The sequence below is a fragment of the Procambarus clarkii genome, chromosome 94 (assembly GCF_040958095.1).
Source record: "Procambarus clarkii isolate CNS0578487 chromosome 94, FALCON_Pclarkii_2.0, whole genome shotgun sequence".
Lineage (NCBI taxonomy): Eukaryota > Metazoa > Arthropoda > Malacostraca > Decapoda > Cambaridae > Procambarus > Procambarus clarkii.
In genome coordinates this window covers 1,983,076-2,009,052 of record NC_091243.1, presented here as the reverse complement: position 1 = coordinate 2,009,052, position 25,977 = coordinate 1,983,076, and the positions used below count along the sequence as shown (strand labels likewise).

At 45.9% G+C, this 25,977-nt stretch overlaps 1 protein-coding gene across 1 annotated transcript; it reads left to right on the top strand.

Annotated features, from left to right (window-relative positions):
- Positions 1-22,227, top strand: LOC138359953 (mucin-22-like). The gene is made up of 2 exons (XM_069319828.1): positions 1-4,262; positions 21,897-22,227. Exons 1-2 carry the CDS (start codon positions 1-3, stop codon positions 22,225-22,227), a joined length of 4,593 nt encoding a protein of 1,530 aa, XP_069175929.1.
- Positions 22,228-25,977: the final 3,750 nt, after the last annotated feature.

Genomic DNA, 25,977 nt, shown 5'->3' with positions numbered 1-25,977 from the left:
ATGCCCGCCTACACATCTCAGCAGGACACAATGTACTCCCACACATCTCAGCAGGACACAATGCACTCCCACACATCTCAGGAGGACACAATATACTCCAACACATCTCAGGAGGACACAATATACTCCCACACATCTCAGGAGGACACAATATACTCCCACACATCTCAGCAGGACACAATGCACTCCCACACATCACAGCAGGACACAATGCTCTCCCACACATCTCAGGAGGACACAATGCACTCCCACACATCTCAGGAGGACACAATATACTCCCACACATCTCAGGAGGACACAATGCACTCTCACACATCTCAGCAGGACACAATATACTCCCACACATCTCAGCAGGACACAATGCACTCCCACACATCACAGCAGGACACAATGCTCTCCCACACATCTCAGCAGGACACAATGTACTCCCACACATCTCAGCAGGACACAATGCTCTCCCACACATCTCAGCAGGACACAATATACTCCCACACATCACAGCAGGACACAATATACTCCCACACATCTCAGGAGGACACAATGTACTCCCACACATCTCAGCAGGACACAATATACTCCCACACATCACAGCAGGACACAATATACTCCCACACATCACAGCAGGACACAATGTACTCCCACACATCTCAGCAGGACACAATGTACTCCCACACATCTCAGCAGGACACAATATACTCCCACACATCTCAGGAGGACACAATGTACTCCCACACATCTCAGCAGGACACAATATACTCCCACACATCTCAGCAGGACACAATATACTCCCACACATCTCAGCAGGACACAATATACTCCCACACATCTCAGCAGGACACAATGCACTCTCATACATCTCAGCAGGACACAATATACTCCCACACATCTCAGCAGGACACAATATACTCCCACACATCTCAGGAGGACACAATGTACTCCCACACATCTCAGGAGGACACAATGTACTCCCACACATCTCAGCAGGACACAATATACTCCCACACATCTCAGCGGGACACAATATACTCCCACACATCTCAGCAGGACACAATGCCCTCCCACACATCTCAGCAGGACACAATGCACTCCCACACATCTCAGCAGGACACAATATACTCACACACATCTCAGCAGGACACAATGCACTCTCATACATCTCAGGAGGACACAATGCCCTCCTACACATCTCAGCAGGACACAATGCCCTCCCACACATCTCAGCAGGACACAATGCCCTCCTACACATCTCAGCAGGACACAATGCCCTCCCACACATCTCAGCAGGACACAATGCCCTCCCACACATCTAAGCAGGACACAATGCTCTCCCACACATCTCAGCAGGACACTATGCTCTCCCACACATCTCAGCAGGACACAATGCTCTCCCACACATCTCAGCAGGACACAATGCTCTCCCACACATCTCAGGAGGACACAATGCTCTCCCACACATCTCAGCAGGACACTATGCTCTCCCACACATCTCAGCAGGACACAATGCCCTCCCACACATCTCAGCAGGACACAATATACTCCCACACATCACAGCAGGACACAATATACTCCCACACATCTCAGCAGGACACAATGCCCTCCCACACATCTCAGCAGGACACAATATACTCCCACACATCACAGCAGGACACAATATACTCCCACACATCTCAACAGGACACAATGCCCTCCCACACATCTCAGCAGGACACAATATACTCCCACACATCACCGCAGGACACAATGCCCTCCTACACATCTCAGCAGGACACGATATACTCCCACACATCTCAGCAGGACACGATATACTCCCACACATCTCAGCGGGACTCAATGCCCTCCTACACATCTCAGCAGGACACGATATACTCCCACACATCTCAGCAGGACACAATGCACTCCCACACATCTCAGGAGGACACAATATACTCCAACACATCTCAGGAGGACACAATATACTCCCACACATCTCAGGAGGACACAATATACTCCCACACATCTCAGCAGGACACAATGCACTCCCACACATCACAGCAGGACACAATGCTCTCCCACACATCTCAGGAGGACACAATGCACTCCCACACATCTCAGGAGGACACAATATACTCCCACACATCACAGCAGGACACAATATACTCCCACACATCTCAACAGGACACAATGCCCTCCCACACATCTCAGCAGGACACAATATACTCCCACACATCACCGCAGGACACAATGCCCTCCTACACATCTCAGCAGGACACGATATACTCCCACACATCTCAGGAGGACACAATGCTCTCCCACACATCTCAGGAGGACACAATGCACTCCCACACATCTCAGGAGGACACAATATACTCCCACACATCTCAGGAGGACACAATGCACTCTCACACATCTCAGCAGGACACAATATACTCCCACACATCTCAGCAGGACACAATGCACTCCCACACATCACAGCAGGACACAATGCTCTCCCACACATCTCAGGAGGACACAATGTACTCCCACACATCTCAGCAGGACACAATGCTCTCCCACACATCTCAGCAGGACACAATATACTCCCACACATCACAGCAGGACACAATATACTCCCACACATCTCAGGAGGACACAATGTACTCCCACACATCTCAGCAGGACACAATATACTCCCACACATCACAGCAGGACACAATATACTCCCACACATCACAGCAGGACACAATGTACTCCCACACATCTCAGCAGGACACAATGTACTCCCACACATCTCAGCAGGACACAATATACTCCCACACATCTCAGGAGGACACAATGTACTCCCACACATCTCAGCAGGACACAATATACTCCCACACATCTCAGCAGGACACAATATACTCCCACACATCTCAGCAGGACACAATATACTCCCACACATCTCAGCAGGACACAATGCACTCTCATACATCTCAGCAGGACACAATATACTCCCACACATCTCAGCAGGACACAATATACTCCCACACATCTCAGGAGGACACAATGTACTCCCACACATCTCAGGAGGACACAATGTACTCCCACACATCTCAGCAGGACACAATATACTCCCACACATCTCAGCAGGACACAATATACTCCCACACATCTCAGCGGGACACAATATACTCCCACACATCTCAGCAGGACACAATGCCCTCCCACACATCTCAGCAGGACACAATGCACTCCCACACATCTCAGCAGGACACAATATACTCCCACACATCTCAGCAGGACACAATGCACTCTCATACATCTCAGGAGGACACAATGCCCTCCTACACATCTCAGCAGGACACAATGCCCTCCCACACATCTCAGCAGGACACAATGCCCTCCTACACATCTCAGCAGGACACAATGCCCTCCCACACATCTCAGCAGGACACAATGCCCTCCCACACATCTAAGCAGGACACAATGCTCTCCCACACATCTCAGCAGGACACTATGCTCTCCCACACATCTCAGCAGGACACAATGCTCTCCCACACATCTCAGCAGGACACAATGCTCTCCCACACATCTCAGGAGGACACAATGCTCTCCCACACATCTCAGCAGGACACTATGCTCTCCCACACATCTCAGCAGGACACAATGCCCTCCCACACATCTCAGCAGGACACAATATACTCCCACACATCACAGCAGGACACAATATACTCCCACACATCTCAGCAGGACACAATGCCCTCCCACACATCTCAGCAGGACACAATATACTCCCACACATCACAGCAGGACACAATATACTCCCACACATCTCAACAGGACACAATGCCCTCCCACACATCTCAGCAGGACACAATCTACTCCCACACATCACCGCAGGACACAATGCCCTCCTACACATCTCAGCAGGACACGATATACTCCCACACATCTCAGCAGGACACGATATACTCCCACACATCTCAGCGGGACTCAATGCCCTCCTACACATCTCAGCAGGACACGATATACTCCCACACATCTCAGCAGGACACAATGCTCTCCCACACATCTCAGCAGGACACAATGCCCTCCTACACATCACAGCCGGACACAATGCTCTCCCACACATCACCGCAGGACACAATGCCCTCCCACACATCTCAGCAGGACACAATGCTCTCCCACACATCACAGCAGGACACAATATACTCCCACACATCTCAGGAGGACACAGTGCCCTCCTACACATCTCAGCAGGACACAATGTACTCCCACACATCTCAGCAGGACACAATATACTCCAACACATCTCAGCAGGACACAATGTACTCCCACACATCTCAGCAGGACACAATGCTCTCCCACACATCTCAGGAGGACACAATGCCCTCCTACACATCTCAGCAGGACACAATGCCCTCCCACACATCTCAGCAGGACACAATGCCCTCCTACACATCTCAGCAGGACACAATGCTCTCCCACACATCTCAGCAGGACACAATGCCCTCCCACACATCTCAGCAGGACACAATGCTCTCCCACACATCTCAGCAGGACACAATGCTCTCCCACACATCTCAGCAGGACACAATGCTCTCCCACACATCTCAGGAGGACACAATGCCCTCCTACACATCTCAGCAGGACACAATGCTCTCCCACACATCTCAGCAGGACACAATGCTCTCCCACACATCTCAGCAGGACACAATGCTCTCCCACACATCTCAGCAGGACACAATGCTCTCCCACACATCTCAGGAGGACACAATGCTCTCCCACACATCTCAGCAGGACACAATGCTCTCCCACACATCTCAGCAGGACACAATGCCCTCCCACACATCTCAGTAGGACACAATGCCCTCCCACACATCTCAGCAGGACACAATGCCCTCCCACACATCTCAGGAGGACACAATATACTCCCACACATCTCAGCAGGACACAATGCACTCCCACACATCTCAGCAGGACACAATGTACTCCAACACATCTCAGGAGGACACAATATACTCCCACACATCTCAGCAGGACACAATGCACTCCCACACATCTCAGCAGGACACAATGCTCTCCCACACATCTCAGCAGGACACAATACCCTCCTACACATCTCAGCAGGACACAATGCACTCCCACACATCTCAGCAGGACACAATGCACTCCCACACATCTCAGCAGGACACAATGCTCTCCCACACATCTCAGCAGGACACAATGCTCTCCCACACATCTCAGCAGGACACAATATACTCCCACACATCTCAGGAGGACACAATGCACTCTCACACATCTCAGGAGGACACAATGCACTCCCACACATCTCAGGAGGACACAATGCACTCTCACACATCTCAGCAGGACACAATATACTCCCACACATCTCAGCAGGACACAATGCTCTCCCACACATCTCAGCAGGACACAATGTACTCCCACACATCTCAGCAGGACACAATATACTCCCACACATCTCAGCAGGACACAATGTACTCCCACACATCTCAGCAGGACACAATGTACTCCCACACATCTCAGCAGGACACAATGTACTCCCACACATCTCAGCAGGACACAATATACTCCCACACATCTCAGCAGGACACAATGTACTCCCACACATCTCAGCAGGACACAATATACTCCCACGCATCACAGCAGGACACAATATACTCCCACACATCACAGCAGGACACAATATACTCCCACACATCTCAGCAGGACACAATATACTCCCACACATCTCAGGAGGACACAATGTACTCCCACACATCACAGCAGGACACAATATACTCCCACACATCTCAGGAGGACAATGCACTCCCACACATCTCAGCAGGACACAATGCCCTCCCACACATCTCAGCAGGACACAATGCCCTCCTACACATCTCAGCAGGACACAATGCCCTCCCACACATCTCAGCAGGACACAATGCCCTCCCACACATCTCAGCAGGACACAATGCCCTCCCACACATCTCAGCAGGACACAATGCCCTCCCACACATCTCAGCAGGACACAATGCCCTCCCACACATCTCAGCAGGACACAATGCCCTCCTACACATCTCAGCAGGACACAATGCTCTCCCACACATCTCAGGAGGACAATGCACTCCCACACATCTCAGCAGGACACAATGCCCTCCCACACATCTCAGCAGGACACAATATACTCCCACACATCTCAGGAGGACAATGCACTCCCACACATCTCAGCAGGACACAATGCCCTCCCACACATCTCAGCAGGACACAATGCCCTCCCACACATCTCAGCAGGACACAATGCCCTCCTACACATCTCAGCAGGACACAATGCTCTCCCACACATCTCAGCAGGACACAATGCCCTCCCACACATCTCAGGAGGACACAATATACTCCCACACATCTCAGCAGGACACAATATACTCCCACACATCTCAGCAGGACACAATATACTCCCACACATCTCAGCAGGACACAATATACTCCCACACATCTCAGCAGGACACAATATACTCCCACACATCTCAGGAGGACACAATATACTCCCACACATCTCAGCAGGACACAATATACTCCCACACATCTCAGGAGGACAATGCACTCCCACAAAGCAGGACAAAATAAGAACTGTGTATTCTCTCTCATTGGCAAATAATATTCCTCCTAAAAAATCCACAATCGAATGTCTAGTAAAATAAATTGAATTAATTCCAATTCTATATATTCGAGTTCTAAAAAAAAAAATTTATACTGATATAATTCAATATAATTCTTCGTGAAATTTCTCCGGGAAATCCCGCCTCCATGAGAGAGCTGACAGCTGCTCTGGGCTCTTCTTCCGTCTCACAGCTCGGTAATGCTGTTATCTAAACCAATAAAGAGAATGCAATGTTTCTCTTACTGGCGAGATGAGCAGACATCGGTCTGTTTCAGCGTAACATGAAATTGAAAAATAATAAATGAGAATTGAAATTTTTCATCACAAGGATACCTTGAGGTTACCTTGAGGTGCTTCCGGGGCTTAGCGTCCCCGCGGCCCGGTCGCCGACCAGGCCTCCTGGTTGCTGTACTGATCAACCAGGCTGTTAGACGCGGCTGCTCGCAGCCTGACGTATGAGTCACAGCCTGGTTGATCAGATATCCTTTGGAGGTGCTTATCCAGTTCTCTCTTGAACACTGTGAGGGGTCGGCCAGTTATGCCCCTTATGTGTAGTGGAAGCGTGTTGAACAGTCTGGGGCCTCTGAGGATAGCAAATGGAAACAAGTTAAAGGGAAAATACCGAGTCAAACAAGAGTACTTGTTCTGAGTCTTGGAAGTTCTGGAGTTTACTGTTCTGGATTTCATAATTCTGGAGTTCTCAGTTCTGGAGTTCACAGTTCTAAAGTTCACAGTTCTGGAGTTCACAGTTCTGGATTTCATAATTCTGGAGTTCATAGTTCTGGAGTTCCCAGCTCTAAAGTTCACAGTTCTGGAGTTCATAGTTCTGGAGTCTATAGTTCTTGATCTTTTAGTTCTGGAATTTATACTTCTAGAGTTTATAGATCTGGAGTCTATAGTTCTGGAGTTTATTGTTCTGGTATTTATAGTTCTTGAGTTTATAGTTCTGGAGTTTATTGTTCTGATATTTATAGTTCTGGAGTTTATTGTTCTGGTATTTATAGTTCTGGAGTTTATAGTTCTGGTATTTATAGTTCCGGAGTTTATAGTTCTGATTATTATTCTTTTGGAATTCCTAGTTAAAAAAATTAAGCATTTTGCTATATGTATGAAAATCTGAAATACGTATTGAATACAAATTGACCCATTCCTTTTATCCTTCAAAGTCTTGTGTACGTACAAAAATCTTGTGTACGTACATAAGTCTTGTGTACGTACATAAGTCTTGTGTACGTACAAAAGTCTTGTGTACGTACAAAAGTCTTGTGTACGTACAAAAGTCTTGTGTACGTACAAAAGTCTTGTGTACGTACAAAAGTCTTGTGTAGGTGTTGGAAAACCAGACACCATTTACTAATATTCAATACAATAGGCCGATAATATTGCGGCTGAGTTGTATATATAAATTCAATCAGAGAAAACGTGGCGCAGTGGAATTTTCAAACGGAGATATCATTGCCATGTCGCTATTAAATTAGCCAGCTATTTGGCTGGGAATTTCTCTTAATACAGCAGTCTTTGGACTGTTAACATCATAAAAACATTTCACTTGAATTAACTTAATTATCAGTACCAAAATAGAGTAAATGTGACCTTTCTATCATTTGTTGACATCTGGACAAAGAGAGCCAGGGCGTCAGTGGAGGAGGGAGCAGTCAGCCATTGTTGTTAAGACAACAGGTCGCTGGAGCAGAACAGCTCCTAATTCTCATTTGGACGAAGTGATATGGAGAGTATATTAGTGCTTCTTTCGTCATCAACAAGCAGTCATCATCTAGACAAGAGAAGTGTCTTTCTGAAATCTTATCTAGTCATTCCTGGCCAGTAATGTTAGGTAGATAGGATTATTTCCAATTAGATCACACGAAAGCGACCAATTCGGAGTGAGTAATATTCTCATATCTGTATTTAAATAGGCAATATTTTCTCTGTTATAGCTGTCATATATATAGGATTACAGCTGTTATTGCAAGTGCCCTTTAACAGGAACAATTAAAGAGGAAGCAAGAATTAATCCTATTATTCCAGTACACTAGTTTAGGGCCAGCCACACCCACACGGTGGATCGACTGGCTTGTTCATCCGTGTTCCTACTGGTTGTCTTGGACAAAATCAACCATATAAGATAAGGCCTTCTAATTTTATTTACTAATATATGTAGTTAAATACTGTAGTTTGATTGACTGCATATATAAACAATATAACCCCCCCCCCCTTAATGTGTAAAGGAGTCGATCTGTGAGAATTTGCAGAAATACAGTATAAACTGTATAAACATCATACAAATTGCTATCGAAATATATAAATTAACGTAAATATGAATTCTATATAAATTCATATAAATCAAATAAATATAAATCTCACAGGTCGGTTCCCCAGAGCGCATACAAAAGTCTTGTGACTACAAAAGTCTTGTGTACGTACAAAAGTCTTGTGTACGTACAAAAGTCTTGTGACTGTACAAAAGTCTTGTGTACGTACAAAAGTCTTGTGTACATACAAAAATGAAAAGATCCGAGATTATTTTCCTATATTCAGAACCCGTCACATCATTACATGAAGTCTTAAAGTGGAGAAAAGATTCTAAAATAAAGAATATAATATATTCTGGCTGATCAACAATTCTCTCAACCTTGTATATTTTAGTTTGTTGGGTTTATGTAAAATAAGACTTTAAAACAATTCTTTTTGTATTGTTTTATACATGTGAAGTAACAGTGTAAAATTGTTAACAAAATAAAATGTGGACCATCAACCGTGAAGAGCTCAGTCCCCCAGAGTACTGTCCATGATCCAGTACTCTTTCATTCAGACAAGGACACAATCTATATACCATATCAACCTTTGCAGATGACACTGCCAGTTTTTATGAGAGTAGACAACACAGAGGACACAGCAAACCTCCAAACTGATGTACATCAGGTCTTTCAATGGACCACAGATAATATGTATATGTTGGTGTTCCAGCTCCTTTGGTAGGGAAAAATTAAATATTAAAAAAAGAATGTACAAAAACGCAGTCAAACAGTCATTGAACGTAAAAGCAACGTACGCGATTTGGGTGTAATTATGGCAGAAGTCCTTACTTTTTAAGAACACAAAGTAGCCGTCACAACTGCATGAAATATAATAGACTGCATAACAAGAACTTTTCAAACAAGAGATGTCGTACCAATAATGATACTTTTGAAGACACTAGTGCTTTCTAGTGAAATACTGTTGCACAATGACAGCCTCTTTCAAAGCTGGAAAAGTTACTGACCTGGAGAACATGCAGAGATCCTTTACTGCTAGAATCCACTCAGTAAAACATCAAAACTATTGGGACCGACAAAAATGCCTAAATCTGTATTCTCTAGAGCGCGTGCGGGAGAGATACATAATTATTAAAACATAAAATATTATTGGGGCTGGCCCCAACCCTGCCCACTTAAATAACACCACACGAGACCAGAAGGCATGGCTGGATGTGCAGAATACCCCGGTTAACAAGGGGAGGGGGCGGGGGGGTTTCTGCACAGCAGAGGTGGATTAGGTACTCTGAAAGAAAACTTTATCACCATTTGAGGCCCAAGACTGTTCAACACTCTTTTACAACACATAAGGGGCATAACTGGCCGACCCCTCGCAGTGCTCAAGAGAAAACTCGATAAACAACTCCAAAGTATTTCTGATCATCCAGACTGTGATTCATATGTCAGGCTGCGAGCCGCCACGTCCAACAGCCTGTTTGACCAGACGATCAAGCAGGAGGCCTGGTCTGAGACCGGGCCACGGGAACCTAGACCACTTGGACCAACGCATGGTAACTGCTAGGCTAGGTAGGGTAAGGTACAAACATATATTGTTTGCAGCGGTAACATTACAGGTGATGTATAAAATAATATATATCTGTCTCATTACAAAGGGTCGATAAGAGCACAATCAACGATGTGATAAATCCTTAACTGTTCAATTGGTTGTCAGAGTTACCCTGAAATATATCCAAGAACGTGATTGGCCAAGAGGAGAGACAGAGTAAGACACCATTCTATTACCTTTAATATATATTGCAATGCTATTTTATCAAACTATTGTCTTCAGTGGTTCAAGTTTAGGTCCAACAAAAGTTTCATTGTCCCTGAGGCTGGCTTAGGTGAGGTAGGATATCGCAGCCCGGCTCCCCAAGTGAAGGAGATCCTGCACCAGACTAATATAGGGTCGTTCACGGGGCGTGTTCATACAAATAGTCGAAAATCAAACAATCTGCCATATACATAAAAATCTGTTCAACCATAATGTATTCAAAATGGATCCATTTGTATTTCAAAATTCAAAATGGTGGATATTATTGATCACAGAGAACCCGGAAGCAAGAAGTTACAACGCTGGTTTGCTTGGAGGAAAATCAGGCGGAAGACTGTTCATTCTTCAGGGGGACCACTGTTTGTTCATGCTTCAGGGGACAACTGTTTGCTCATGCTTCAGGGGACCACTGTTTGTTCATGCTTCAGGGGACCACTGTATACTCATGCTTCAGGGACCACTGTTTGTTCATGCTTCAGGGGACCCCTGTATACTCATGCTTCAGGGGACCACTGTTTGTTCATGCTTCAGGGGACCACTGTTTGCTCATGCTTCAGGGGGACCACTGTTTGTTCATGCTTCAGGGGACCACTGTTTGTTCATGCTTCAGGGGACCACTGTATACTCATGCTTCAGGGACCACTGTTTGTTCATGCTTCAGGGGACCCCTGTTTACTCATGCTTCAGGGACCACTGTTTGTTCATGCTTCAGGGGACCCCTGTTTGTTCATGCTTCAGGGGACCACTGTTTGCTCATGCTTCAGGGGGACCACTGTTTGTTCATGCTTCAGGGGACCACTGTTTGTTCATGCTTCAGGGGACCACTGTATACTCATGCTTCAGGGACCACTGTTTGTTCATGCTTCAGGGGACCACTGTATACTCATGCTTCAGGGGACCACTGTATACTCATGCTTCAGGGGACCACTGTTTGTTCATGCTTCAGGGGACCACTGTATACTCATGCTTCAGGGGACCACTGTATACTCATGCTTCAGGGGACCACTGTATACTCATGCTTCAGGGGACCACTGTTTGCTCATGCTTTATAGGAAAAGTTTTTGCTCGTTCTTCAGGGGGCCACTGTTTCCCCTGAATGGTCTTCAGGGGACCACTGTTTGTTCGTGCTTCAAGGGACCCTTGATTGCTTATGCTTCTGAGGTTCATTGTTTGTTTATGTTTCAGGGGACCATTGTATCCTCATGCTTCAGGCGGAAACACTTTCTGCGAGTAACGAGAGCACTATTTGACCATGTGTGAGTTTGTACCCTCGCTTCATGTTTACCTCTAATTTAAACTTCTACACATTCACGTTGCACATGGTAAGTGATTCTGTGCAGCCAGTACCAAATTCTACAGGAGGAGAAATCAGCAACTTGAACGCCCCACTCTATCTCATGACCGAAAGAAAGGCTAAGAAAATAGAAACGATTGAACTAAAGTTACAAGAATCATATACAATTCACGAGATGCAGAGAGAGGTAAAGATCATCAGCGAAATAGAGAGAAATACGAAATACTTTTTTTTCTTATGCAAAATCTAGAACAAAATCTACATCTGGTATTGAGCGCCTGCACAAGGGTGATGGAACTTTCACCGAGGACAACAATGAAATGAGCGAAATACTGAAGCAACATTACGATTCCGTTTTCAGTGAGTCCTTAAACACACTTCGTTTTGATTACCAATTGTCATTCTTCATGAACGTAATACCAGCATCAAATCATCTATCTGATGTCATCCTAACTCCTTGATTTTGAGGTAGCCATATGCACTCTCTATTCACTATTGACTATTAAGTAGACACTATGCACTATAATAGGCAATATGCTTATACACTGCACCAGGCCTTGATTACTGGAACTCCATATTCATCAAGAACTGTAAACAAAATCACTATCTGAGGCCCTAAAAAAATTTTGGAGACGAAGCTTAGATACTGGTGTTATCACTGACACACTAAAACAGCAAAGATAGTACAACCCCATAAAGGAGGGAATAAAGCAGAGGCAAGAGACTATAGGGCCAAATAGCACTAACATCACACATCATAAAATCCTTTGAGTGATAAGAATTAAAATCACAAACCACATGGAATCACAACGTCTATATAAACGTGGTCAACACGGTTTTAGAACAGGGCGCTCTTGCCTATTACAATTACTAGACAGCTATGACATTACCTCAGATGCCACAGAAGGAAAAATCAAAACGCTCACATAATATACGCATATTTCGTAAAATCCTTTGATAAATGGGACTATGGTGTTATTTTCTAACAGAATCCAGTGTGTAATTGTCAACAAAGTAAAATATGGACCATCAACGGTGAAGAACTTAATCCCCCCCAAGGGTACTGTACTCTTTTTTCATTCTCATATCGGACATAGACAAGACTCAAACTATAGTACCGCACCATCCGTTGAGGATGACGGATTTTTATGAGAGTAGACAACATAGAGGACACTGTAAACCACCAAGCTGATGTAAATCAGGTCTTTTAATGGGCCAAAAAAAATAATATGTGTTTAATTAAGATTAGTTCCATCTCTTGTGCTATGTCAAAAATTATAATATAAAAATGGAAACCACGAACAAAACACAGTCAAATCATTCATATGAACTTGAAAGGAATGTAAAGGATTTGTAATTCTATCAGAAGACTTTACCTTTTTAGAACACAATACAGTATCCGTCACAACTGGAAGAAAAAGGACAGGTTGGATAATAGAACCTTTCAAGCAAGAAATGTCATACCGAAGATGATACTTTTCAAGACGCTAGTGCTCTCTAGAGTGTAATACTGTTGCACCAGGACAGCCCCTTTCAAAACTAGAGAAGTTGCTGACCTGGAGAGCGTGCAGAGATCTTTCACTATCAAAATCTACTCAATAAACCATCTAATTTATTGGGACCGAGCAAAGTGTCTAAATCTGAATTCTCTTGAGCGCAGGCGGGAGAGATACATAATAATCTACACGTGGAAAATATTAGAGGGGCTGGTCCCAAACCTGCACACAGAAATAACACCACCTGATACCAGAAGGCATGGCAGGATGTGCAAAATACCCCCCGTTGAAAAGTAGAGGTGCAACAGGTACTCTGAGAGAGAACTCTATCATCATCAGAGGCCCGAGACTGTTCAACACGTTTCCACTACACATAAGAGGCATAACTGGCCGACCCCTCGCAGTGTTCAAGAGAGAACTCTATAAACATCTCTAAAGTATTTCTGATCAAGCAGGCTGTGATTCATATGTCAGGCTGCAAGCAGGCACTTCCAACAGCCTGCTTGACTAGACCATCAACCAGGAGGCCTAGTCAGAGACCGGACCGCGGGGACCTTGACCCCAAGAGCCGCTGCAAAATAACCTGCAAGGTATGGAACGTTGTTCGGAATGCCTCAACAAACTACGCTCTGTTACCAGATACAAATTATTATCAAATTTTTATTATTCAGATAACGTAAGCTTTTGAAGTTATATAATTTTTTCATTTTAATATTTTTGACAAATCTATAGATACAAGAATATTCGAAGTAGCAATAAAATATCAAGGATAATTTAAATAAAATATATATTATTTAGAAAACTTGGAGTTAGGTCTATTGACCCAAAGAAAGCCACACATTTGTTCTCAACCACTCACTCTTGGACTTGTGTGACTCTCGCTTGAGCCACTCATGTGACCCTAGGTCTACTGAGTCACCTGGCGACCTGTCTCTCAGTCTCCCTATATGTGGATGGTTGATAATACTCACCTGGCGACCTGTCTCTCAGTCTCCCTATATGTGGATGGTTGATAATACTCACCTGGCGACCTGTCTCTCAGTCTCCCTATATGTGGATGGTTGATAATACTCACCTGGCGACCTGTCTCTCAGTCTCCCTATATGTGGATGGCTGATAATACTCACCTGGCGACCTGTCTCTCAGTCTCCCTATATGTGGATGGTTGATAATACTCACCTGGCGACCTGTCTCTCAGTCTCCCTATATGTGGATGGTTGATAATACTCAAGGATGAGTTTTGTCATTTTCTCAACATAGCTTACGAAGGTATACAAATATTTACAAAGAGTTCCGAACAGCAAAAGATCATTAGATCGAAAACAGGCTGTTGCTTTTCAGAACGCCTCCTAATGGATTGACGCTTTCCCCTGATAATTCCCTTACCTTTACATAATGTCTACCGAGCAATAAATATGGAGTGTCGCAGATCTGAACTGTGTTATGAACCCCAGGAAGCCTAGTGAAGCGAGTCTACCAGGTGACAGTTACTCTACACACCTAGCCAGAGATTAGAATGTCAGGGAAAGGAAGTTTATTAATTAAACGTCAGTACGTTATGACTGAAAAGAACACAAACAGAGGATGAACATCTTATAAAAATTAGGTCAGCAATCAACAGCCAATTGTACCTATCGATGATTTCTGATATATTGATATTCATCGATGATTGTACCTATCGAGAATCAATCGATACAATCATTGATATATCGATGATTGTACCTATCGAGAAATCATCGATAGGTACAGCGATAGCAGGCGGCTTGACATATGCGAGGCACTACACATCAAAAAGTCAACTCCAGCAATCAACAGCAATTAATGCACAACTATGTTCTACCCACTTCAAGACTTCGAACCAATATAGAAGCATCAAGAAATATGGGCCAATAGGCCCTTTGCAGTTACTTCCATTCTTCTCTTTAATTTACCCAATTTATACCCAATACACCGTGTTCTGTCTTGTGTTGAAAGTTTTGTTCACCTCATCCAAAACTGTTGTAACATATCACCTCACCCAAATGCGGGTATATAAGATGAAAGCTGTTTAAATGATAGCATAGTAGAGCTCTGTTTAGTGTTTGCAGGTTATAGTTGTGTGTGTGTAAACTAAAATCTTTGAAAATGTAATAAGTTATTACGAAACGCGTTGAAGTGTCGCGTCAGACTAGAAATAAAAATGAATTGTGGAGAATTGATTTTTCAATTACCATCGACAGTGAAAAGAAACATAAGAAATATTGAGAAAATTCGTGTTAGAATTATTAATCTTACTTTTTCGGTCATATATATATATATATATATATATATATATATATATATATATATAGACATATGTCGTACCTAATAGCCAGAACGCACTTCTCTGCCTACTATGCAAGGCCCGATTTGCCTAATAAGCCAAGTTTTCATGAATTAATTGTTTTTCGACTACCTAACCTACCTAACCAAACCTAACCTAACTTTTTCGGCTACCTAACCTAACCTAACCTAAAAAGATAGGTTAGGTTAGGTTAGGTTAGGTAGGGTTGGTTAGGTTTGGTCATATATCTACGTTAATTTTAACTCCAATAAAAAAATATTGACCTCATACATAATGAAATGGGTAGCTTTATCATCTCATAAGAAAAAAAATTGAGAAAATATAATAATTCAGGAAAACTTGGCTTATTAGGCAAATCGGGCCTTGCATAGTAGGCCGAGAAGTGCGTTCTGGCTACTAGGTACGACATATTTATATATATATATATATATATATATATATATATATATATATATATATATATATATATATATATATATATATATATATATATATATATACCCCAGAAGTGACTCGAACCCATACTCCCAGAAGTATATATATATATATATATATATATATATATATATATATATATATATATATATATATATATATATATATATATATATATATATATATATATATATACCCCAGAAGTGACTCGAACCCATACTCCCAGAAGCAACGCAACTGGTATGTACAAGACCGTAGATATATGCTTCTGGGAGTATGGGTTCGAGTCACTTCTGGGGTGTGAGTTTTCAGTTGCATATTGTCCTGGGGACCATTCAGGCTTGTTCGCATATATATATATATATATATATATATATATATATATATATATATATATATATATATATATATATATATATATATATATATATATATATATAGTTTTCATGTAATAAATGTTTGTCTTTTGAAATTTGATTTTAGTTTTTGTCCCGGAGAAGTTTTCTAGATAGTGAGAGGGAGATAGGGAATCACTTGCAAATTGATTGACAGAGGTCAGTAGCATCATAGAGGGGAATTAGGAGAACATCCCATAATAACTATTTCCAGAACACACCGTACGCCAGCCTGCTACTGCTTCAGCTAATCACACCCAAGCCTGCTACTGCCTCAGACTACCATATACAAGCCTGCTACTGCCTCAGCCTACCATATACAAGCCTGCTACTGCCTCAGCCAATCACACCCAAGCCTGCTACTGCCTCAGCCTACCATATACAAGCCTGCTACTGCCTCAGCCAATCACACCCAAGCCTGCTACTGCCTCAGCCTACCATATACAAGCCTGCTACTGCCTCAGCCAATCACACCCAAGCCTGCTACTGCTTCAGCCTACCATATACAAGCCTGCTACTGCTTCAGCCAATCACACCCAAGCCTGCTACTGCCTCAGCCTACCATATACAAGCCTGCTACTGCCTCAGCCAATCACACCCAAGCCTGCTACTGCCTCAGCCTACCATATACAAGCCTGCTACTGCTTCAGTCAATCACACCCAAGCCTGCTACTGCCTCAGCCTACCATATACAAGCCTGCTACTGCCTCAGCCAATCACACCCAAGCCTGCTACTGCTTCAGCCTACCATATACAAGCCTGCTACTGCCTCAGCCAATCACACCCAAGCCTGCTACTGCCTCAGCCTACCATATACAAGCCTGCTACTGCCTAAACCACCAATACCTATGCCTACTACTGCCTCAGCCCACCATTCCCAAGCCTACTACTGCCTCTACCCACCATTCCCAAGCCTGCTACTGCCTCAGACTTCCACATCCAAGCCTGCTACTGCCTAAACCACCAATATCCAAGCCTGCTACTGCCTCAGCCCACAATTCCCAAGCCTACTACTGCCTCTACCCACCATTCCTATAATTATTATATAACCTATAATTATTAAACGGATTAAGGCGTCCCTGTACATACCAGTTGCGTTGCTCCTGGCAGTATAGGTTCGAGTCACTTCTGGGGTGTGAGTTTTCAGTTGTATATAGTCCTGGGGACCATTCAGGCTTGTTTGCATTTGTGTTCCTCACGTGTTGCCCCAAAGAATGAGGTGATTTGATAAAATGCTATGCCCAAGATTACCATCTGAGTGCCGGCGGGGAAGTGGTTCAAATAGCTTCGGCTATCACTTCCTTATGTCCGGTCGTGATGGTCAAGCGGATTAAGGCGTCCCTGTACATACCAGTTGCGTTGCTCCTGGCAGTATAGGTTCGAGTCACTTCTGGGGTGTGAGTTTTCAGTTATATATATATATATATATATATATATATATATATATATATATATATATATATATATATATATATATTTATAGTTATATATAGTTATATATATATATATATATATATATATATATATATATATTAATATATATATATATATATATATATAATAATAATAATTAATGTATATATATATATATATATATATATATATATATATATATATATATATATATTAATTCAGGAAATATTAATATTAATATATTAATTCAGTTATAATTCATTCAGTAATAATTATAAAAAAATATATTAATTCTGGAAAACTTGGCTTATTAGGCAAATCGGACCTAGCATAATACGCAAAGAAGTGCGTTCTGGATACTAGGTACGACATATATATATATATATATATATATATATATATATATATATATATATATATATATATATATATATATATATATATATATATGTGTGTGTATATTTATATGTGTGGATATGTATAGGTATATGTGTGAATTTGTATACAGGGTTTGTGGTAGCTCGTCTGAATATTGCATTTCTCCTTTGTAAACGCACATGACGCTGCGTTAAATGACACCTCCTACACTGTTCACGTTGGACACACCTAAATCTGTGTATTTATGTTTGTAGAATAATTTTGCATTTTCAAAGCACTACAATCACCTTCTGAGGTCGACTGTTCAATAAATCTTTGAATTATATATTCAACAGTTCTTTATCCCAGTCCATGGAGGACAGAAGAAAATGTATATATGCTTCTTAGCATTGTAAATGTGTGGCCACGTCTGTTATAAAATTATAATAAAAAAACTGCCTCAGCCCACCACACACTCGCCTGCTACTGCCTCAGCCTGTCACACTCAAGCCTGCTACTGCCTCAGCCCACCACACACAAGCCTGGTACTGCCTCAGCCTGTCACACTCAAGCCTGCTACTGCCTCAGCCCACCACACGCAAGCCTGCTACTGCCTCAGCCTGTCACACTCAAGCCTGCTACTGCCTCAGCCCACCACACGCAAGCCTGCTACTGCCTCAGCCCACCACACTCAAGCCTACTACTGCCTCAGCCCACCACACGCAAGCCTGCTACTGCCTCAGCCCACCACACGCAAGCCTGCTACTGCCTCAGCCCACCACACGCAAGCCTGCTACTGCCTCAGCCTGTCATACTCAAGCCTGCGTCTGCCTCAGCCCACCACACGCAAGCCTGCTACTGCCTCAGCCCACCACACGCAAGCCTGCTACTGCCTCAGCCCACCACACTCAAGCCTACTACTGCCTCAGCCCACCACACGCAAGCCTGCTACTGCCTCAGCCCACCACACGCAAGCCTGCTACTGCCTCAGCCCACCACACGCAAGCCTGCTACTGCCTCAGCCTGTCATACTCAAGCCTGCGTCTGCCTCAGCCCACCACACGCAAGCCTGCTACTGCCTCAGCCCACCACACGCAAGCCTGCTACTGCCCCAGCCTGTCACACTCAAGCCTGCTACTGCTTCAGCCTGTCACACTCAACCCTGCTACTGCCTCAGCCTGTCACACTCAAGCCTGCTACTGCTTCAGCCTGTCACACTCAAGCCTGCTACTGCCTCAGCCCACCACACGCAAGCCTGCTACTGCCTCAGCCCACCACACGCAAGCCTGCTACTGCCTCAGCCTGTCATACTCAAGCCTGCTTCTGCCTCAGCCTATCATACTCAAGCCTGCTTCTGCCTAAGCCCACCACACGCAAGCCTGCTACTGCCTAAGCCCTTAACATCCAAGCATGCTACTTCCTCAGCCCTACACACCCAAGCCTGCTACTTCCTCAGTCCTTCATACCCAAGCCTGCTACTGCCTCAGCCCATCACACCCAAGCCTCCTACTGCCTCAGCTCTTCACACCCGACCATGCTACTTCCTCAGCCCTTCACACCCAAGCCTGCTACTGCCTCAGCCCTTCACACCCAAGCCTGCTACTGCCTCAGCCATTCACACCCAAGCCTGCTACTGCCTCAGCCATTCACATACAAGCCTGCTACTGCCTCAGCCCTCCACACCCAAGCCTGCTACTGCCTCAGCCATTCACATACAAGCCTGCTACTGCCCCAGCCTGTCACACTCAAGCCTGCTACTGCTTCAGCCTGTCACACTCAACCCTGCTACTGCCTCAGCCTGTCACACTCAAGCCTGCTACTGCTTCAGCCTGTCACACTCAAGCCTGCTACTGCCTCAGCCCACCACACGCAAGCCTGCTACTGCCTCAGCCCACCACACGCAAGCCTGCTACTGCCTCAGCCTGTCATACTCAAGCCTGCTTCTGCCTCAGCCTATCATACTCAAGCCTGCTTCTGCCTAAGCCCACCACACGCAAGCCTGCTACTGCCTAAGCCCTTAACATCCAAGCATGCTACTTCCTCAGCCCTACACACCCAAGCCTGCTACTTCCTCAGTCCTTCATACCCAAGCCTGCTACTGCCTCAGCCCATCACACCCAAGCCTCCTACTGCCTCAGCTCTTCACACCCGACCATGCTACTTCCTCAGCCCTTCACACCCAAGCCTGCTACTGCCTCAGCCCTTCACACCCAAGCCTGCTACTGCCTCAGCCATTCACACCCAAGCCTGCTACTGCCTCAGCCATTCACATACAAGCCTGCTACTGCCTCAGCCCTCCACACCCAAGCCTGCTACTGCCTCAGCCATTCACATACAAGCCTGCTACTGCCTCAGCCCTCCACACCCAAGCCTGCTACTGCCTCAGCCATTCACATACAAGCCTGCTACTGCCTCAGCCCTCCACACCGAAGCCTGCTACTGCCTCAGCCCTTCACACCCAAGCCTGCTACTGCCTCAGCCCTTCACACCCAAGCCTGCTACTGCCTCAGCCTGTCACACTCAAGCCTGCTACTGCCTCAGCCCACCACACACAAGCCTGGTACTGCCTCAGCCTGTCACACTCAAGCCTGCTACTGCCTCAGCCCACCACACGCAAGCCTGCTACTGCCTCAGCCTGTCATACTCAAGCCTGCTACTGCCTCAGCCTGTCATACTCAAGCCTGCTTCTGCCTAAGCTCACCACACGCAAGCCTGCTACTGCCTAAGCCCTTAACATCCAAGCATGCTACTTCCTCAGCCTATCATACTCAAGCCTGCTTCTGCCTCAGCCTATCATACTCAAGCCTGCTACTGCCTCAGCCCACCACACCCAAGCCTCCTACTGCCTCAGCTCTTCACACCCGACCATGCTACTTCCTCAGCCCTTCACACCCAAGCCTGCTACAGCCTCAGCCCACCACACCCAAGCCTGCTACTGCCTCAGCCCTTCACACCCAAGCCTGCTACTGCCTCAGCCATTCACATCCAAGCCTGCTACTGCCTCAGCCCTCCACACCCAAGCCTGCTACTGCCTCAGCCATTCACATACAAGCCTGCTACTGCCTCAGCCATTCACATACAAGCCTGCTACTGCCTCAGCCCGCCACACTTTGCCTACCACAACAGCCGTGTCATGATCCTAGATATCAGAACCAATAAAGTAACTCTGCCCTCAATATTGAAAGAATTCGAGTCTCGCCAGAGGAAAGTCTCAAGAATTCCCAACCTCTCCAGAATCTTAAGGTTAAGTTAAATATAGTTGAAAATTACTTTACAACTCTGTGAAGTCTTGTAAAGAGCAGACATGTGACCTCAACGGTGTGAAGGTGCTTCTGAAGTGGAGGCAAATGATGCTATTTGCCTGAACACTACCACCACTGGTGGCAGTGTGACGGTCCACACTGGTGGCAGTGTGACGGTCCACACTATTACAGTGACGGTCCACACTGGTGGCAGAGTGACGGTCCACACTGTAGGCAGTGACGGTCCACACTATTACAGTGACGGTCCACACTGGTGGCAGTGTGACGGCCCACACTGGTGGCAGTGTGACAGCCCACACTGGTGGCAGTGTGACGGTCCTCACTGGTGGCGGTGTGACGGCCCACACTGGTGGCAGTGTGACGGCCCACACTGGTGGCAGTGTGACGGTCCTCACTGGTGGCGGTGTGACGGCCAACACTGGTGGCAGTGTGACGGCCGACTCTTGTGGCAGTGTGACGGCCCACACTGGTAGCAGTGTGACGGCCCACACTGGTGGCATTGTGATGGTCCACACTGGTGGCAGTGTGACGGTCCACACTGGTGGCAGTGCAACTGTCCACACTGGTGGCAGTGACGGTCAACACTGGTAATGTGACGGTCCAAACTGGTGGCCGTGACGGTCCAAACTAGTGGTATTGTGACGGTCCGCACTGGAAACAGTGTGACGGGTCACACTGGTCGCAGTGTGACGGGTCACACTGGTCGCAGTGTGACGGTCCTCACTGGTGGTAGTGTGACGGCGCTCACTGGAGGCAGTATGATGACTCACACTAGTGGCAGTGTGACGGTCTACACTGGTGACAATGTAATGGCCTCACTGGAGGCAGTGTGACGATCCTTACTTGTGACAGTGTGACGGTCCACACTGATTGAAGTGTGACGGTCAAAACTGGTGGCGTTGTGACGATCCACACTGCTACAGTGACGGTCCACATTGGTGGCAGTGCAACGGTCCACACTGGTGGCAGTGACGCTCCACACTAGTGGAAGTGACGGTCAATACTGGTAAAGTGACGGTCCACACTGGTGGCAGTGTGCCGGTTCATACTCTAACAGTGACGGTCCACACTGTTGGCAGTGACGTTCCACACTGGTACAGTGACGGTCCACACTGCTGGCAGTGACGGTCTACCCTGTTGGCAATGATTATCCAAACTGGTGGGAGTGTGACGGTCCACACTGGTGGTAGTGTGACGGCGCTCACTGTGTGGAAGTGACTTCAATTCAATTGAATTGAATTGATAATTGAAAAAAACGGAGACGAGACGTGTGAAGAGGCACATGCACGGTTTGTTTACAATCTGGTGCGACGGCAGCGCTCCTAGCGGCAGTGGCGCGAAGCTCGGGAGACCCCACACTTGGAATTGATGTTGGGAGCGGGAAGATAAATTCTGACGACGACGATGATGGCGAAGGAAGCACGATTTGCTAGGCAGAAGTTCACACAAAATAATGTAGCAGGGGGCTGACACGGTGGTGAGATGAGGCAAATGTGGCGCTGCGGCGTCTTGACTGGGAGCTGGCGACGCTAGTCAGACGATTGTAGTCTTTTTTTTCGGCAATTGTTTCTCAATAAAGCGCACAACACAGCTGCAGAGCAGTTGAAGCTGTAGATGATGATTGCAATAGCTGGAACGGAACAGGCAACACAAAAGGCTTGTTGATGTGGGCTTGGGTGGTGGTGGTGGGTGCAGGTTCCCACGTGGGCGCGAGGTCAAAAACGGCTGGCGCAGGAAGCTTCCCTTCTCCTCACTGATGAATTAGCGTTCTCACAGGAAAATATTGACCCTTACTTCTGAGACGTTGGCCTGGAGTAGTGGTTGATGGCAGGACCCCGGTCTGGCACAGTATTTGATGTGTGGGTGGCAGGATTGCGGTGATGGCGGCTGATGGCCGTGGCGTCGGGAACATGTGGCGATGTGGGTACTTGGAGTTGTCGTTTCCAGAAAAATCATTCTGGATCCCACTGCAGCTACCAGTATTCGTTGCCTTGTGGGGTTGAATATTATACTCAATAGGCACTTATGTAGTTTTATTTATTAAGACAGCAAGGTGTATAACTGGCCAGCCGAGGTCCACCTACTCTGAGTCTGTCGGGAGAACTGAGCCTGCTGGGAGCACGGCTGGTGACTGTCTGGCATGACGTCAGAGGACTACTCGCCTGTGATTGGTTATGTCTCAACGGACATACAATTTGAATATAACACTGGTGCTGGAGGTCACCGTACATCAACACTGGTGCTGGAGGTCACTGTTCATCAACACTGGTGCTGGAGGTCACTGTTCATCAACACTGTTGCTGGAGGTAACAGTACATCAACACTAGTGCTTGAGATCACTTTACATCAACACTGGTACTAGAGGTCACTGTATATCAACACTGTCACTGAAGGTCACTGTACATCAGCACTGGTTCTGAAGGTCACTGTACATCAACACTGGTGCTGGAGGTCACTGTACATCAACACTGTCGCTGAAGGTCACTGTACATCAACACTGTCGCTGAAGGTCACTGTACATCAACACTTATCCTGGAGGTCATTGTACTTCAAAACTGGTACTGGAGGTCACTGTACATCAGCACTGTCACTTAAGGTCACTGTACATCAACACTGGTGCTGGAGGTCACTTTACATCTACACTATCACTGAAGGTCACTGTACATCAGCACTTGTGCTGGAGGTCACTGTACATCAACACTGGTGTTGGAGGTCACTGTACATCAACACTGGTGCTGCAGGTCACTGTACATCAACACTGGTGCTGGAGGTCACTGTACATCAACACTGGTGCTGGAGGTCACTGTACATCAACACTGTCACTGAAGATCACTGTACATCAGCACTGTCACTTATGGTCACTGTACATCAGCACTTGTGCTGAAGGTCACTGTACATCAACACTGGTACTGGAGGTCACTGTACATCTACACTGTCACTGTAGGTCACTTTATATCAGCACTGGTGCTGGAGGTCACTGTACATCAACACTGTCACTGTAGGTCACTTTATATCAGCACTGGTGCTGGAGGTCACTGTACATCAACACTGGTGCTGGAGGTCACTGTACATCTACACTGTCACTGTAGGTCACTTTATATCAGCACTGGTGCTGGAGGTCACTGTACATCAACACTGGTGCTGGAGGTCACTGTACATCTACACTGGTGCTGGAGGTCACTGTACATCTACACTGTCACTGAAGGTCACTGTACATCTACACTGGTGTTGGAGGTGACTGTACATCAACACTGGTGCTGGAGGTCACTGTTCATCAACACTGGTGCTGGAGGTCACTGTACATCAACACTGTCACTTGAGGTCGCAGTTCATCAACACTGGTGCTGGAGGTCACTGTTCATCAACACTGTCACTGAAGATCACTGTACATCAACACTGTTAGTGAAGGTCACTGTACATCAACACTGGTGCTGGAGGTCACTGTACATGAACACTGGTGCTGGAGGTCACTGTACATCAACACTGTCACTGAAGATCACTGTACATCAACACTGTTAGTGAAGGTCACTGTACATCAACACTGGTGCTGGAGGTCACTGTAGTCATGTTGTGTCATGCCCCCGTGAGTGATGGGCTGGGAGGTGTGTTAGGGACAGTATACATAGTGTGTAGGGTCTGGGAGGTGTGTAAGCTGCAGTATACATAGTGTGTAGGGTCTGGGAGGTGTGTAAGCTGCAGTATACATAGTGTGTCGGGTCTGAGAGGTGTGTAAGGTGCAGTATACATAGTGTGTAGGGTCTGGGAGGTGTGTAAGGTGCAGTATACATAGTGTGTAGGGTCTGGGAGGTGTGTAAGGTGCAGTATACATAGTGTGTAGGGTCTGGGAGGTGTGTAAGGTGCAGTATACATAGTGTGTAGGGTCTGGGAGGTGTGTAGGGGCAGTATACATAGTGTGTAGGGTCTGGGAGGTGTGTAAGGTGCAGTATACATAGTGTGTCGGGTCTGAGAGGTGTGTAAGGTGCAGTATACATAGTGTGTAGGGTCTGGGAGGTGTGTAAGGTGCAGTATACATAGTGTGTAGGGTCTGGGAGGTGTGTAAGCTGCAGTATACATAGTGTGTCGGGTCTGAGAGGTGTGTAAGGTGCAGTATACATAGTGTGTAGGGTCTGGGAGGTGTGTAAGGTGCAGTATACATAGTGTGTAGGGTCTGGGATGTGTGTAAAGTGCAGTATACATAGTGTGTAGGGTCTGGGAGGTGTGTAGGGGCAGTATACATAGTGTGTAGGGTCTGGGAGGTGTGTAAGGTGCAGTATACATAGTGTGTCGGGTCTGAGAGGTGTGTAAGCTGCAGTATACATAGTGTGTAGGGTCTGGGAGGTG